The sequence below is a fragment of the Erythrolamprus reginae genome, chromosome Z, assembly GCF_031021105.1.
Source record: "Erythrolamprus reginae isolate rEryReg1 chromosome Z, rEryReg1.hap1, whole genome shotgun sequence".
Taxonomy (NCBI): Eukaryota; Metazoa; Chordata; class Lepidosauria; order Squamata; family Dipsadidae; genus Erythrolamprus; species Erythrolamprus reginae.
The window spans coordinates 148,998,618-149,016,600 of NC_091963.1; the positions used below are offsets into that span (position 1 = coordinate 148,998,618).

Sequence of the window (17,983 nt, forward strand, 5' to 3'; positions counted from 1 at the left end):
CAACCATTTAGATTATTACTCACCATGTTTATTTATTAAAGTTTATTTTTAAAAATGTTTTTTAAAGGCAGACGAAAGTTTGGCAATGACATATGACGTCATTGGGCGGGGAAAAAACGTGATATGGGGGGGGAAACCGCAAAGTATTTTTTAATTAATATTTTTGAGAAACCGTGGTATAGACGTTTCGCGAAGTTCGAACCCGCGAAAATCGAGGGAACACTGTATTCCAAGTGTGGCCTTACCAAGGCCACATTAAAATGATATTAACACTTCATGTGATCTGGATTCTCTCCCTCTGTTAATGCAGCCTAGAACTGTGTTGGCTTTTTTGGCAGCTGCTGCACACAGCTGGCTCCTATTTAAATGGTTGTCCACTAGGACTCCAAGATCCTCTCACAGTTACTACTGTTCAGCAAGGTACTACATATACTGTGCCTGTGCATTTTGCAGAAATGTAGAAATGTGCAAATGTAGAACATTACTTTTTTCACCATTGAATTTCATTATGAGGAGGGGTTTCTATGAAGCAAGAGGGCCCCTGTACAGGTAGTTCCTCAAATTATGGCCATAATCAAGGCCGAAATGTACATTGCTAAATGAGAAATTTGTTGAAGGGGAGTTTTGTAACCATTTCACGACTTTTCTTCCCACATTTCTTAAGTGAATCACTTAAGTGGTTGTTAATCTAAGTTAAACTAAGACGACCCCCCCCCCCCCCTTGGCTTTGTCAGAAGGTTGCAAAAAGGTATCACGCAAAACCCGGGACATACATTGTAAGTATGAATCTGTTGTCAGCACCTGAATGTGAAACACATGACCGCGGGGATGCTGCCACGGTCATAAGTCTGAAAAATGGTCCTAAGTCACTTTTTCCAGCATCATTTCCAACTTTGAATGGTCGCTAGATTAGATTAACAGAGATGGAAGGGATTTTGTAGGTCATCTAATCCAGTGTTTCCCAACCTTGGCAACTTGAAGATATTTGGACTTCAACTCCCAGAATTCCCCAGCCAGCGAATGCTGGCTGAGGAATTCTGGGAGTTGAAGTCCAGATACCTTCAAGTTGCCAAGGTTGGGAAACACTGATCTAATCCAACCCCTGCCCAAACAGGAGACCCTATAGCAGTTTCTGATAGATGGAAGTCCACTCTGTTCTTGAAAGCCTCCATTGATGACAACTTCTGAAGGCAACGTCTGTTCCATGGTTCTCATTGTCACAAAATTTATCCTTAGTTCTAGGGCGAATCTCTCTTCTCACTATTCTTTGTCTGGCTTTGGGTTCTTTGGAGAATAGCTTGGCCCCCTCCTCTCTGTGGCAGCCCCTCAAATATTGGAAGCCTGCTATCCTGTCTCCCTTGGTCCTTCTCTTCCCGAGACTAACCATGCCCAGTTCCTGAAACCTCTCTTCATATGTTTTAGCCTCCAGTCCCCTCGTCATCCTGGTTGCTCTTCTCTGCACTAGAGTCTCAACATCTTTTTTTAATAGCATGGTGACCAAAACTGAATGCTATTCCCCAGGTGTGGAGTTTTTTAGATGTGACCTAAGGAAACGTGTAAACTGAGGACTAACAGTATTATTTTCCTTCCTCATCTCTCTGCGTCTCTTGAAAACACATTCCAAATATAGTGGTACCTCTACCTAAGAACGCCTCTACCTAAGAATTTTCTAGATAAGAACCAGGTGTTCAAGATTTTTTTGCCTCTTCTTAAGAACCATTTTCCACTTAAGAACCTGAGCCCAGAAAAATTTCCCAGGAAATTTGAGAGCGGCACGAAGGCCCAGCCAGTTTCCTGCCATTCTCCCTTTAATCCCGGCCATCTCGGGCTTTTCTGGGCTTCCAGAGGAGCCTTTTGGTGGTGCTTAAGGAAGCTTTGGCAGCCCAGAGCGAACGAAGCATTTTCCTTTCTCTGGTCACTTAGAGAGGGAATAAACCTCTGCCAGCACCGAGAGAAAAGAAACGCTCCCTTCACTCTGGGCAGCCCAGAGCGAACGGAGCGTTTTCCTTTTCTCTGGCCACTGCCTCAGAGTACCTTTTTTTTTTAAGCCTTAAGCCTTAAGTTTTGGATTTTTTTTATTCTTCCCACCTCACCTTCTTCCTTCGGCAGTGACTGTCTTCCTCCTCTTCTTCTTCCTCCTCTTCCCACCCAAATTCCGAGCTTTTATTTCTTTCCTAATGGGTTTGCACGCATTATTTGCTTTTACATTGATTCCTATGGGAAAAATTGCTTCTTCTTACAAACTTTTCTACTTAAGAACCTGGTCACGGAGCAAATTAAGTTCTTAAGCAGAGGTACCACTGTAGAGGAAAAAGGAAGGCTTAACACCTGAATTGTGCTACATTTTTTTTCCCCTACCAAAGGAGGATGTGAATTCCTCTTTTTGGAGCGAAGGTGAGGGAAGGGGTGGGATGGGATGGAGGGGCAGTGTCCTTTAGCAGAACATTTCTGCCCAAAGGGGAATGAACAACACTTCTGGGTAGCTGTAGTGGGACTTACCACAATAACTCTTTCCAACAACTGGGCAATCTGTCCAGCTGCTTCGCTCAAGCCACGGCTGAGTTTTTCATTCTCTTCCTCAAGTGAATTGTTTTTGTCTCTTAAATCCGAGAAGCATCCTGTTGCTTTGCCTCTATTGAGAGGGAAGAAGGGAAGCGTTAGATCCATCTTAATATGTATATATCTATTGGGATTTGTCTATTGCTATATATATACAGTGATACCTTGTCTTACAAACTTAATTGGTTCCTGGACGAGGTTCTTAAGGTGAAACGTTTGTAAGATGAAACAATGTTTCCCATAGGAATCAATGGAAAAGCGATTAATGTGTCCAAGCCCAAAATTCACCCCTTTTGCCAGCCGAAGCACCCGTTTTTGTGCTCTGGACTTCTGTGTTTTTGCAATGCTGCAGGGGAATCCCAGCAGCACAAAAATGAGCACTTCGCTGGCAACGGACGTTCGGAGGTGGGGTTTCCCAGCGAAGGGAGCATCAGTGAAATTGCAGCATCGCAAAAACACCAAAATCCTCGAAACCCCACCTCCGGACCTCGGTGTTTTTGCGATGCTGCAATTTCACTGAGGCTCCCCTTGCTGGGAAACCCCACCTCCCATTCCCCTGCTGGGATTCCCCTGCAGCATCACAAAAACACGGAAGTCCGGAGGTGGGGTTTCCCATGGAGGGGAGCCTCAGGGGAATCCCAGCAGCGCAAAAACGGGCGCTTCGCTGGCAACGGAAGTCCGGAGGCGGGGCATCCGAGCGGCGGTGGTGGGTTTGTAAGATGAAAATAGTTTGTAAGAAGAGGTAAAAAAATCTTAAACCCCAGGTTTGTATCTCGAAAAGTTTGTATGACGAGGCGTTTGTAAGACGGGGTATCACTGTATATAGTTGGCTTGAAACTCAACATTAAGAAAATTGTTATCATGGCATCCGGCCCTCTCAAATCCTGGCAAATCGATGGGGAAGAAATGGAGGTAGTGACAGAGTTTATTTTCCTGGGCCCCCATGATCACCGCAGATGGAGACGGCAGCCAAGAAATTAAAAGATGCTCACTCCTGGGGAGGGAAGCCATAGCAAAGCTAGACAGTGGACTAAAAAGCAGAGACATCACCCTGCCAACGAAAGTACGTCTACTCAAGGCTGTGGTTTCCTAGTTGGGAAAAACCATAGGCCTGGGGCCAACCCCTTGGCGGTTCGATGCCACGGTAGATCAACGAGTGGGACTGCAGAAGCTTGAGCCGTGCCTCAAGGTGCTTAGCAAGGAAGCAACACGCTGAAGGACCAATCCGGTGGCAATGGCCGCCGCAGTTTGAGCCGGAGCTCACTGCCCTCTCCTGCCTTCGCCCGGTGCTTTGGGCTTTCAGCAGTTGATCCCCAAATATACACTCGCTACGATGATCTCTTGATCCGATGAAAAAAACAAAGTTCCCCGGCGATCCAGAGATGGAATTGAAGTCAGCCAGGGAAATCAGTGACCGCAGGTAGGAAAAAACGAAAGGTAGCAAAGAGGACAGAAGTAACAACGTCCGCCCAGTAGGAGGACAGAATCGTAACTGGGAAATCAGTACAGAGGTGGAGCCTAACAAATCTAACAGATTTGGTCCTATTGGCTGAATTGATGAGGTCAGCCCATTCCTAGATGTTAGCCCCACTCACTATGGAGAAAATTTAATTTGATCATAAATCAGGTACTTCAGAGGAACTATGCAATCAGGTTCACCCTGAGTCTATGGAGAAGGGCAGCCTAGAAGTTCAAATGAATGAATGAATGAATGAATGAATGAATGAATGAATGAATGAATGAATGAATGAATGAATGAGAGTATATTTATAGTTCAGGATTGGATTGTTTGGTTTTATGGTTGGTTTTAAAATAAGGGTTTTTTAGTTGTTGTAGTATTGGATTTACATGCTGTTTTTATTATTGTTGTTAGCCGCCCTGAGTCTACGGAGAGGGGTGGCATACAAATCCAGTAAATAAGCAAGCAAGCAAGCAAGCAAGCAAGCAAGCAAGCAAGCAAGCAAGCAAGCAAGCAAGCTAATTAATTAATTAATTAATTAATTAATTAATTAATTAATTAATTGTGTGGTCCTTGGCACTCTGACCTTTGTGGATTTATTGCAGACATTTCGTGACCGTACTAGGTAACAACATCAATGCTACAACAGAAGGGAGTTTGTGGAGTGGAGATGGGAGGGGTGGAGGAGGAGAGGAAGCACTGTGAGGTTCTTGTTGGTCTCTGAGCTTGGTGATTTCTTGCAGACATTTCCTGACCCAACTATGTAACATCATCAGTGCTAAAACTTTTTTTAAAAATTAACTAGCTCAGAGATCAGCAATGACCCCACAAGTCAAGATTTAAGACACACAAAAAAAGAAGAGTGAGGACTTCCTCAGAGGCCAGAGAAAAATTTTCAGGTCTTTGGGGACCCTCATTTCTTACTGGAAAGACAACGACTGAGTTTCTCCCTGGGCTTGAAGTAGTAACACTTGCAATTCCTGGACCTGGAGACCAGAACAGAGACAAAGGGATTGGATTTTAGAATTTTACAAGACTTAAGAAACGAAAGGTTAAGGAACTTGTCCCAGTCAAAGAGAAGACTTCTCACATCTTTTAAATGCCCGCCTCCTCGCGTGCCCAAATTAACCTGCCCCAGGTTGTGGCCATCTCACCTGTTCCCTCAACTGTTGGATCACGACTGCTTGGGGATCAACGTTCACAATCGGCTTGTTCTTTATTTTACGGGCCCGGTCAGCGTAGCGGAGGGTGTTTAAAGTTTCCTCCATGTTGTAGTCTGCTGGGCTGACACAGGCGATCATTAGTGTATGGCTGTTGCCTCCTAATGAATCTGCAATGGGAATATCCAGAGATATCAAATTGTGAAGCAGCAAGAAACATAGAAACATAGAAGACTGACGGCAGAAAAAGACCTCATGGTCCATCTAGTCTGCCCTTATACTATTTCCTGTATTTTATCTTAGGATGGATATATGTTTATCCCAGGCATGTTTACATTCAGTTACTGTGGATTTACCAACCACGTCTGCTGGAAGTTTGTTCCAATGATCTACTACTCTTTCAGTAAAATCATATTTTCTCATGTTGCTTTTGATCTTTCCCCCAACTAACTTCAGATTGTGTCCCCTTGTTCTTGTGTTCACTTTCCTATTAAGAAGCCTGGTGGTTTCCTCTCAAAGTGGCCGAACTGTCTATCAAGCCTGCCTCCATTCAAAACTCAAGAAAGAAGACCCCCCCACTACTTCATTGGATTAGAGAAGAGGTACTTTTGCTAAGTTTGGGAGTGGCAAAAGCAAGGCGAGATCTGATTCAAAATGCGTGAATGTTACACCTAGTAAGTTTACCCCAAATCAACATCCAGTACGAGAGCAAGAGCATTTAGCGTTTGGCGGGTCCCAGGGGAAGAGCCTTCTCTGTGGCGGCCCCAACCCTCTGGAACCAGCTCCCCCCTGAGATTAGAACAGCCCCCACCCTCCTTGCCTTTCGCAAACTCCTTAAGACCCACCTCTGTCGTCAGGCATGGGAGAATTGAAATACCTTCCCCAGGCCTATAATGTTTATGTATGGTATGTTGTGTGAATGTTTTTTTTAATTATGGGTTTTTAGCTTTCTAATTATTGAATTTGTATTTTACACTGTTTTTCTGTTGCTGTTGTGAGCCGCCCCGAGTCTGCGGAGAGGGGCGGCATATAAATTTAATAAATAAATAAATAAATTTAGACTTATATACCGCTTCACAGTGCTCGGCAGCCCTCTCTAAGCGGTTTACATAGAGGAAAGCCTATTGCCCCCAATAATCTGGGTCCTCATTTTACCGACCTTGAAAAAGGATGGAAAGATGAGTCAACCTTGAGCCTACTGAGATTCGATCTGCCAAACTGCTGGCAGCCGGTGCTCAGCGGAAGTAGCTTGCAGTGTTGCACTCTAAGTCTTGGGGTGATAGGAAAGCCCCTCTTCAAGATACAGTGATACCTTGTCTTACAAACTTAATTGGTTCCGGGACGAGGTTCTTAAGGTGAAAAGTTTGTAAGACGAAACAATGTTTCCCATAGGAATCAATGGAAAAGCAATTAATGCGTGCAAGCCCAAAATTCACCCCTTTTGCCAGCTGAAGTGCCCGTTTTTGCACTGCTGGGATTCCCCTGAGGCTCCCCTCCATGGGAAACCCCACCTCCGGACTTCCGTGTTTTTGCAATGCTGCAGGGAAGTCCTCGATACCCCACCTCCGGACCTCTGTTTTTTTGCGATGCTGCTGAGGCTCCCCTCGCTGGGAAACCCCACCCCTAGACTTCCGTTGAAAGCGAAGCGCCCATTTTTGCTCTACTGGGATTCCCCTGCAGCATCACAAAAACACGGAAGTCCGGAGGTGGGGTTTCCCATGGAGGGGAGCCTCAGGGGTATCCCAGCAGTGCAAAAACGGGTGCTTCGCTGGCAACGGAAGTCCAGAGGCGGGGCATCCCAGCGGCGGCGGTGGGTTTGTAAGGTGAAAATAGTTTATAAGAAGAGGCAAAAAAATCTTAAACCCTGGGTTTGTATCTCGAAAAGTTTGTATGATGAGGCGTTTGTAAGATGAGGTATGACTGTATTTCTCACATCTGGAATCTCAGGATGGCTGGCTTTGACGGAGTATAAACTCCTCCTCTCAGCATTGCCATAATTCATGTGTGAAAACTTCACTCCCTGTTCCCACGGGATTATTACTCGCCAGCTCGTTTCTCTATCCCAAATGCCCGTGGCCCCTCCTCATTCATATGGCAGCCAACAACAAGAACATTCAGACAACCCATGCTCTAGATCCGGCTCACACCATCCTTCTCACCTTGCAAAAGTCTGGTTAGTTTTGAATCACGGTAGGGCACAAAGGTGCCTCTTTTTGCTTCGTCCCCTAGGGCGCTTATCACATTCCCCAGACACAGCAGTCCTTTATTGATACTGATTCCTGCAGACAGGTAAGGAAGACAATGGCTCATCTGACACAGTTTTTCGGAATAGAAAGAAAGATAGATAGATAGATAGATAGATAGATAGATAGATAGATAGATAGATAGATAGATAGACATAGATAGATAGATAGATAGATAGATAGATAGATAGATAGATAGATAGATAGATAGATAGACATAGATAGATAGACATAGATAGATAGATAGATAGATAGATAGATAGATAGATAGATAGACATAGATAGATAGATAGATAGAAAGATAGATAGAAAGATAGATAGATAGATAGAAAGATAGATAGAAAGATAGATAGATAGAAAGATAGATAGATAGAAGATAGATAGATAGAAAGATAGATAGACATAGATAGATAGATAGATAGATAGATAGATAGAAAGAGAGAGAGAGAGATAGAGAGATAGAAAGATAGATAGATAGACAGATAGACATAGATAGATAGAAAGAAAGAGAGAGAGAGAGAGAGAGAGAGAGATAAAGATAGATAGATAGATAGATAGATAGATAGATAGATAGATAGATAGATAGATAGATAGATAGATAGATAGAAAGATAGTAGTAGTAGATCCTTGGAACAAACTTCCAGCAGATGTGGTAGATAAATCCACAGTAACTGAATTTAAACATGCCTGGGATAAACATATATCCATCCTAAGATAAAATACAGAAAATAGTATAAGGGCAGACTAGATGGACCATGAGGTCTTTTTCTGCCGTCAGACTTCTATGTTTCTATGATAGACATAGATAGATAGAAAGATAGAGAGAGAGAGAGAGAGAGAGAGAGAGAGAGAGAGAGAGAGAGAGAGAGAGAGAGAGAGAGAAAGATAGATAGATAGACAGATAGACATAGATAGATAGATAGATAGATAGATAGATAGATAGATAGATAGATAGATAGATAGATAGATAGATAGAAACATAGAAGTCTGACGGCAGAAAAAGACCTCACGGTCCATCTAGTCTGGCCTTACACTATTTCCTGTATTTTTATCTTAGGATGGATCTACGGTATGTTTATCCCAGGCATGTTTAAATTCAGTGACTGTGGATTCACCAACCATGTCTGCTGGAAGTTTGTCCCAAGCATCTACTGCTCTTTCAGTCAAATAATATTTTCTCATGTTGCTTTTGATCTTTCCCCCAGCTAACCTCAGATTGTGTCCCCTTGTTCTTGTGTTCACTTTCCTATTAAAAACACTTCCCTCTTGGACCTTATTTAACCCTTTAACACATTTAAATGTTTGATCATGTCCCCCCTTTTCCTTCTGTCCTCCAGACTCTACAGATTGAGTTCATTAAGTCTTTCCTGATACGTTTTATGCTTAAGACCTTCCACCATTCTTGTAGCCCGTCTTTGGACCCGTTCAATTTTGTCAATATCTTTTTGTAGGTGAGCTGAATGAGACTTTCTGTCCCTTCAGAAAAAAGAGAAACTGGTATGTTGGACCAACCCTCGTTCTACAAGAGAATTATGTGACCTGGATTTGTTTTGTTTTTTTAACCACCTTTTTTGTGGTGGCCATAAATACTGCAGTCATTAAACGAACCCATGGTTCACTATAGGTGTTTATGTCTAGAATCGGAAGTGGACATCAATTTCAGGCAAAATTGTGGCCACGTAACTTTGGGATGCTGCAAACAAACTTTGACAAGCCCCCAAATATGTTGGTGCAACCATATGTGTGTGTGTGTGTGTGTGTGATAACTGTGAAACAGTACAGATACTTCTTAACTTATGACAACTGAAGCTCAACATTTTCTTCACTAAGCAAGGCAGCTGTTAAATAAGTTTTGCCCATCTTACAAGCTTTCTTGCCACGGTCTTTAAAACGAATCGCTGCAAATTGTTTAAGCGAGTCACATGGTCACTACAAGAATCTGGCCTTTGCTTTATTTATTTATTTATTACTTAGATTTGTATGCCGCCCCTCTCCGAAGACTCGGGGCGGCTCACAACACGTGGAAACAAATCATAAATAATCTAACAATTTAAAATATTAAAGATTTAAAAAAGACCCCATATACTAACAGACATACACACAAGCATACCATATATAAATTAAACATGCCCAGGGGAAGATGTTTCAGTTCCCCCATGCCTGACGGCAAAGGTGGGTTTTAAGGAGTTTACGGAAGGCAGGAAGAGTAGGGGCAGTTCTAATCTCTGGGGGGAGTTGGTTCCAGAGGGCCGGTGCCGCCACAGAGAAGGCTCTTCCCCTGGGGCCAGCCAACCGCTTGTCTGAAGGGTGCAAAAATGGATCTTTGTGTGTTCCTGGTATGCAGGAACGTCATAAATACGAAACCGTGTGGCAATAGTCCAAATTTTGATCCCGTAACTATAGGAAGGCTGCAACGATTGTCAAGTGTGAAAACGATCATCAGTTCACTTTTTTTTCCCCAGTGCTTCCAATGTTCACTAAATGAATGGCTGTAAGTCAAGGGCAACCTATAGTTAACAAATCTTGAGAGGTCGGTTGTAACTTCAAATAAGTTATTTAATATCTACATGAAACCGCTGGGTGAGATCATCCAGGGGGATGGGGTGAGGTATCATCAGTATGCGGATGATACCCAGTTATACATCTCCACCCCATGTCCAGTCAACGAAGCAGTGGAAGTGATGTGCTGGTGCCTGGAGGCTGTTGGGGCCTGGATGGGTGTCAACAGACTCAAACTCAACCCTGATAAGACGGAGTGGCTGTGGGTTCTGCCTTTCAAGGACAATTCCATCTGTCCGTCCATCACTCTGGGGGGGAAATTATTGACCCCCTCGGAGAGGGTCCACAACTTGGGCGTCCTCCTTGATCCACAGCTCACATTAGAGAAACACCTTTCAGCTGTGGTGAGGGGGGCGTTTGCCCAGGTTCGCCTGGTGCACCAGTTGCGGCCCTATTTGGACCGGGAGTCACTGCTCACAGTCACTCATGCCCTCATCACCTCGAGGTTCGACTACTGTAACGCTCTCTACATGGGGCTACCTTTGAAAAGTGTTTGGAAACTTCAGATTGTGCAGAATGCAGCTGCGAGAGCTTTCATGGGCTTTCCCAAAAATGCCCATGTTACACCAACACTCCGCAGTCTGCATTGGTTGCCGATCAGTTTCCGGTCACAATTCAAAATGTTGGTTATGACCTTTAAAGCCCTTCATGGCACCGGACCAGAATATCTCAGGGACCGCCTTCTGCTGCACGAATCCCAGCGACCGATTAGGTCCCACAGAGTGGGCCTTCTCCGGGTCCCGTCAACTAAACAATGTCGGTTGGCGGGCCCCAGGGGAAGAGCCTTCTCTGTGGCGGCCCCGACTCTCTGGAACCAGCTCCCCCCAGAGATTAGAACTGCCCCTACCCTCCTTGCCTTTCGTAAACTCCTCAAAACCCACCTTTGTCGTCAGGCATTGGGGAATTGAGATATCTCCCTGGGCCTATACAATTTATGTATGGTATGTTTGTAGGTATGTTTGATTAATAATGGGGTTTTTAAAAATATTTTAATTGTAAATTATTAGATTTGTTACGAACTGTTTTATCGTGTTGTGAGCTGCCCCGAATCTACGGAGAGGGGCGGCCTACAAATCTAATAAATAAATAAATAATAAATAAATAAATATCTGTAAACCAGCTAGTTCAGCTATATCCATTATAGTAACATAAAGGAAAAATTAAATAAGGACCATTTCAACAGCTAGCAGTTTAATTTCACCAAAGAGCTTTGCCTTGATTTGGTAATCCCCCTTTTTACCTTCGCGTAACCTGTCGCCTTCGGCTTTCGTTTTTTTCTGTCTCTCTGAGCCGGCAAGATCCACCAGGTGCAGTTTAGAGAGGTAACAAAGGTCCCTAAATCGAAAACATTCAGTTAACTCAGAAGGCAACCAACAGCAAAGGCTGGGATTTGACAAAGAGCTTTAACGTGAAATATTTCAATCACTTAACTGGATCTTCCAGGGCCCAATTTAATTAACAGATTAACAGAGCTGGAGGTCATCTAGTCCAACCCTGCCCCCACCCCCTCCCCAAGCAGGAGGCCCTACACCATTTCTGACAGGTGATAGTTCAATCTCTTCTTGAAAGCCCCCAGGGATGAAACTCCCACAACTTCCGAAGGCCACTTCTGTTCCATAGGTGGATTGTTCTCACTATCAGACAATTTCTCCTCATTTTCAGATTGAACCTCCCTGTTGTTTCCATCCATCATTCCTTGTCTGGCCTTCAAGTGCTTTGGAGAATAACGTGACCCGCTCCTCTCTGTGACAGCCCCTCAAATATTGGAACATTGCTATCCTGTCTCTCCTGGTCCATTTTGTTCATTAGACTAGCCATTATTATTATTATTATTATTATTATTATTATTATTATTATTATTATTATTAATATTAATAATAATAATAATAATTAATTAACTAGAATGCAGTGGCGAGAGCTATCATGGGCTTTCCTAAATACGCCCATGTCACACCAACACTCCGCAGTCTGCATTGGTTGCCGATCAGTTTCCGGTCACAATTCAAAGTGTTGGTTATGACCTATAAAGCCCTTCATGGCACAGGACCAGAATATCTCCGGGACCATCTTCTGCCGCACGAATCCCAGTGACCGATTAGGTCCCACAGAGTTGGCCTTCTCCGGGTCCCGTCAACTAAACAGTGTCGTTTGGCGGGACCCAGGGGAAGAGCCTTCTCTGTGGCGGCCCCGACCCTTTGGAACCAACTCCCCCGAGATATCAGAGTTTCCCCACCCTTCTTGCCTTTTGTAAGCTCCTTAAAACCCACCTCTGTCGTCAGACATGGGGGAATTGAGACTTTCCCTCCCCCTAGGCTTATAAAATGTATGCATGGTATGTCAGTATGTATGATTGGTTTCTAAATTGGGGTTTTTAAATTAACTTAAATATTAGATTTGTTTACATTGTATTATTATTGCTGTTAGCTGCCCTGAGTCTGCGGAGAGGGGAGGCATACAAATCTGATTAATAATTAATTAATTAATTAATTAATTAATTAGATTTGTATGCCGTCCCTCTCTGAAGACTCGGAGCGGCTATGTCCAGTTCCTGCAACCGTACATTTTACATTTTAGTCTCCAGTCCTATAAATCATCCAGGTTGTTCTTCTCTGTTCTCTTCCTGAGTCTCAACATCTTTTTTATAGTGTGATGACCAAAACTGGATGTCATACTCTAGGCATGGTCTTATTAAGGCTTAGTAATGTGGTATTAGTACCTCCCTTAATTTTGATTGTATTCCTTTGTTAATGCATTAATTAACTAAATTAGGAAACCCACAAGGACAAAACAAGAATATCTCTTGTGCTCCTAGAATAACTCCTGTTGATTAGAGGTTTCTTTTTATCCTGTCTTTATCATTTTTATAAACAATTCAAGGTGGAAAATATAGATAATTCTTTCTCTTCCTCCTGTTTTGCTCACAACAACCCTGCGAGATGAGAAAAGAGGGGGACCGGCCCAAAGTCACCCTGCCAGCTTTCATGCCGAAGGCAGGGCTTTCAGAACTCAGTCCCCTAGTGATTGGCCCATTCACCCTGCCAGCTTTCATCCCAAAGGTAGGACTAGAACTCAGTCCCCTAGTGATCCGGGTCCCGTCAACCAAACAATGTCACTTGGCGGGACCCAGGGGAAGAGCCTTCTCTGTGGCGGCCCCGGCCGTCTGGAATCAACTCCCCCCAGAGATTAGAATTGCCCGCACCCTCCTTGCCTTTCGTAAGCTGCTTAAAACCCACCTCTGCCGCCAGGCATGGGGGAACTGAGATACTCTTTCCCCCTAGGCCTTTACAATTTTATGCATGGTATGTCTGTATGTATGACTGGTTTTTATATAATGGGTTTTAACTGTTTTTAGTATTGGATTACAGTGTTCCCTCAATTTTCGCGGGGGATGCATTCCGAGACTGCCCGCGAAAGTCGAATTTCCACGAAGTAGAAATGCAGAAGTAAATACAGTACACCATTTTTTCTATGAACAGTATCCCAAGCCTTCCCTTAACACTTTAAACCCCTAAAGTGCAATTTCCCATTCCCTTAGCAACCATTTAGATTATTACTCACCATGTTTATTTATTAAAGTTTATTAAAAAAAATATTTATTAAAGTCGGATGAAAGTTTGGTGATGACATCTGACGTCATCGGGCGTGAAAAACCATGGTATAGGGGAAAAAACCGCAAAATATTTTTTAATTAATATTTTTAAAAAATCGTGGTATAGACTTTTTGCGAAGTTCGAACCTGCGAAAATCGAGGGAACACTGTATACTGTTTTGTTACTGTTGTTAGCCGCCCCGAGTCTGCGGAGAGGGGCAGCATACAAATCCAATAAATAAATAAGTAAAATAAATAAATAAATAGATTGACCCAAAAGTTACCTAGCGGGTTTTTATGCCTGAGATAAAACTATAACTCACAGTCCCCTAGTGATTGACCCAAAGTCACCCGGCTGGCTTTCATCCCTAAGGCAGGACTAGAACTCACTGTCTCCTGGTTTCTAGCCTGGGTGCCTTCCCCACCAGCTCAAAGTTCTCAAATAGGACCATAAGCCCCCAAACATGATTAATTATCCAGACCCTTTTTCTTACTGATTCGCCTTCTGTTTTTGTTCAACGATCATGGTGAAGATTGCGTGGGATCGTGAGGACTGCGTATTCATCGCTGTTGACGCTACTGTTCGAGAGTTGTTGCCTTGTTCCAGGCAGAGGACGGTCTCGTGTGCATTTGTCACCCTGTGTTCTGTCAGGCCCACAATCTGTGGGGAGGCAAAGGAAGGTGAAAAAGAATCCTCGTGCTCAAGGGGTTTGGCATCCCAAACGCCTCTGACTTTGTCCAATGGAATTTTTTTACCCTTTCCATTAGACTTGCTTCAGGGCTCCAGCCCTCGAGAGACACAAAGTTGTGGTTCCGCATTTAGAAATGGAACCCTAGAGCTGGAAGGACCTCAGATTTCTTTTCTTTTTTTTTCTCATAAATTTTTATTAAAATAGACAGACAGACGCACATACATTTAACATAAAAGATGGGGTTGTATTTCCCCCGCTTATCTCAAAAGTATAAATTTGAATACAGAAAAAAGAGTACATATTTAAATACAATTCATTATTGTATATGTTAAGAAATAATTTGTTAAATTTTGCATTAAAGCTTTTCATATTTAAAATAGTACTAACATAAATTCAAAGTTCTTCTCACAGTAATTCTATGTATATGAACTAATTCTAATATATTGCTCCGCCAAAGCCCCGACAGCCGCACTTTTTCCAATATAAGACATACCCCGAAAGTAAGACATAGTGGGGCTTTTGGGGATAAAAAGAAAGTAAGATACTGTCTTACTTTCGGGGAAACACGGTATCTAGTGGTATTGTAACACATAATACAGCAATTTTTGCCAAAATACTTTGCACATTTATTTATTTATCTTAACCTTCTAGTGTTTCCTCTTATTTATCCATATATAAACTTTGTTCCATGTTTCATAAAAATCAGTATCTTCTTGATCATTTAAGCGTCTTGTCATCATATCCATTTCAGCGCTGGACCTCAGATTTATTCTAGTCCAACCCCCACCCCCCTTGCTCAAGGCAGGAGACCTTATGCTATCCCAGAGAGACAGTTGTCCAACCTCTTCTTAAAAACCTTCAATGTGGGAGCAGCTACAACGTTGTTCCACTGATTAGTTGTTTTCCCTGTCAGGAAATTTCTCCTGAGTTCTAGATACTCAATGTTGATCCCTTTACAATTGTCTAGAAAAGAATTAAGAAAAAACCCTACCTTGATGCTTCCCTTGGAATCTTCCCGAATGCTTATCTGAGACGGCTTACTCTTGCCAGTTGCCAGGAGATCTAAGATGTCTTCGTTGTAAATCTGAAGGCATTAGAAGACCATCAAGTTGAACAGAGCAGTCAATAAATCAGGCGTGGGGAACTGTGGCCCTTTTAACAACCCTGTGGACTTCAACTCCCAGGATTCCTGAGCCAGTAGGGCTTAATGACTTGTGGACTTCAATTCCCAGAAAACTAGCTCAGGAATTATGCATTGATATATGTATGGGTATGGAGTTAAAAAAATAAAAAATAAAATCATTCTAAAAAAAAAGAGGGACCACACGTTACCCAGGTTACACGCACCCCTCCAAGTTCACTCCGTGCCCCACTATTTGAGAAGGGCTGGATTAGTTGTTCAGGGCCCCAGATAGTCAATCAACTCGATTCTTCTTGACTATTCCAATTCAATTCAATTCAATTTATTAGATTTGTATGCCGCCCCTCTCTGAAGACTCGGGGCGGCTCACAACAACAATAAAAACAGTATAACAATGGAACAAATCTAATAATAAAATTACATTAAAAAACCCCAACAATTTAAAAACCATACAACACATACATACCAAACATAAAACATAAGAAAGCCTGGGGGAGATGTCTTAATTCCCCCATGCCTGGCGATATAGGTGGGTCTTGAGTAACTTGCGAAAGACAAGGAGGGTGGGGGCCGTTCTAATCTCCGGGGGGAGTTGATTCCCAATGCTCAAAAAGCAGCAGGCTCCTAATTAATTGCAGCCTTGTTTGGTTTTGCTTTTTGCAAACTCAATAAGCAGATCTGTGGCACAGAGCTGTCAACCTTTGGTTTCCAATACAAACCTACCTCCAAATAGGAGACTTTCACGGTAAACTGCCACTCCTCTCTCTGCTTCATCTCTTGGAAAAGGAGCATGATGACCCGTGGAATGGCTCCCATCATGGGGTCGCTCTCTTGCTCACAGGTATAAGCCCCACCCATGGAATAGGTCTTCCCGGAGCCTGTCTGTCCATACGCTAAAACCGTGGCGTTGTAGCCTAAGCAGTGAGACAAGCATAGAATCAAGGTCACCTGAATAATTAGTAACGTTTTGTCAAACGTTTGAGTAAGGCTACCACCTGCATTTTGGTCACTGCATTACAAAAAATTTTTAAAAGGGGCTTGAGACTTTTGGAAAAAAGATGATCAAAGAAGATGATCAAAGGCCCAGAGATTAAAACATAGGAAAAATGGCTGTAGGATTTTAAGTTTCGCCAATCTGGAGAAAAGAAGGACACATCCATCTGTCCATCCATTACCCTGGGGGAGGGGGAATTATTGACCCCCTCAGAGAGGATCCACAACTTGGGCGTCCTCCTCTATCCACAACTGACTTTACAACACCATCTTTCAGTTGTGGCGTGCGCCCAGGTTCGCCTGGTGCACCAGTTGAGGCCCTTTTTGGACAGGGAGTCTTTGCTCACGGTCACTCATGCCCTTATCACCTCGGGGTTTGATTACTGCAATGCTCTCTAAATGGGGCTACCTCTGAAAAGTGTTCGGAAACGTCAAATCGTCCAAAATGCAGCTGCGCGAGCGGTTTTGGGCCTTCCAAGACATGCCTATATTTCATCATCACTCGGTGGACTGCATTGGCTGCCAATCGGTTTCCGGATACAATTCAAAGTGTTAGTTATGACCTATAAATCCCTACATGGCATTGGATCAGATTATCTCCGAGACCGCCTTTTGCCGCACGAATCCTAGCGTCTGGTGAGGTATTTCTATTTGTATTTATTAGATTTGTATGCCGCCCCTCTCCGAAGACTCGGGGCGGCTAACAACAATATAAAAAGACAATGTAAACAAATCTAATATTAAAAGACAATCTAAAAAACCCCAATTTAAAGAACCACTCATACATACAAGCATACCATGTATAAATTCTATAAGCCTAGGGGGGAAGGGAAATTTCAATTCCCCCATGCCTGACGACAGAGGTGGGTTTTAAGGAGCTTGCGAAAGGCAAGGAGGGTGGGGGCAACTTTGATATCTGGGAGGAGCTGGTTCCAGAGGGTCGGGGCCGCCACAGAGAAGGCTCTTCTCCTGGGTCCCACCAAACGACATTGCTTAGTCACCCTGCCAGCTTTGGTCTACTCAGGGTCCCGTAAATCAAACAATGTCGGCTGGTGGGACCTAGGGGAAGAGCATTCTCTGTGGAGGGCCCGGCCCTCTGGAATCAGCTCCCCCCGGAGATTCGCACTGCCCCCACCCTCCTTGCCTTCTGAAAGAGTTTAAAAACTCATCTTTGTTTCCAGGCCTGGGGTCATTAGATCCCCCCCCCCCCCGACCAACAAGTGTTTTTAGTGTGATTTATTGAGTGAATGTTAATGAATGTTTTAGAATTTTTTAAGACATTTAATTATATTAATTGGATCAATTGTATTATTATGTCTTTTATATATGCTGGAACTGCCTTGAGTCATTGGAGGGGGCGGCATACAAATCCAATTAAACTAAACTAAACTAGGGGGGACATGGTAGCAGTGTTTCAGTATTTGAACAGCTTCCACAAAGAAGCAGGTCAAATTATTCTCCAAAGCGCCTGAGGGCAGGACAACGTTTGGAAACCAATCAGAGATAGGGGCAACCTGGAATTAAGGAAAAACTTAATTAAGGAGAAACAATGAGGAGAAATAACGTGGAACAGCTTGTCTTGAGAAAT

At 43.4% G+C, this 17,983-nt stretch overlaps 1 protein-coding gene across 5 annotated transcripts in view; it reads right to left on the reverse strand.

The window, feature by feature from the left end:
- LOC139153468 (chromosome-associated kinesin KIF4-like) overlaps window positions 1-17,983 on the reverse strand; it is a 73,128-nt gene that overhangs the window by 43,162 nt on the left and 11,983 nt on the right. For all 5 annotated transcript variants that reach the window (XM_070727432.1, XM_070727430.1, XM_070727433.1 and 2 more), the window contains exons 4-11: window positions 16,126-16,316; window positions 15,253-15,345; window positions 14,064-14,230; window positions 11,221-11,315; window positions 7,338-7,457; window positions 5,173-5,348; window positions 4,943-5,004; window positions 2,500-2,632 (exon numbers count right to left, since the gene is read on the reverse strand). In XM_070727432.1, coding sequence (XP_070583533.1) covers window positions 2,500-2,632; window positions 4,943-5,004; window positions 5,173-5,348; window positions 7,338-7,457; window positions 11,221-11,315; window positions 14,064-14,230; window positions 15,253-15,345; window positions 16,126-16,316 — 1,037 coding nt within the window. The remainder of the gene's footprint in view (window positions 1-2,499; window positions 2,633-4,942; window positions 5,005-5,172; window positions 5,349-7,337; window positions 7,458-11,220; window positions 11,316-14,063; window positions 14,231-15,252; window positions 15,346-16,125; window positions 16,317-17,983) is intronic.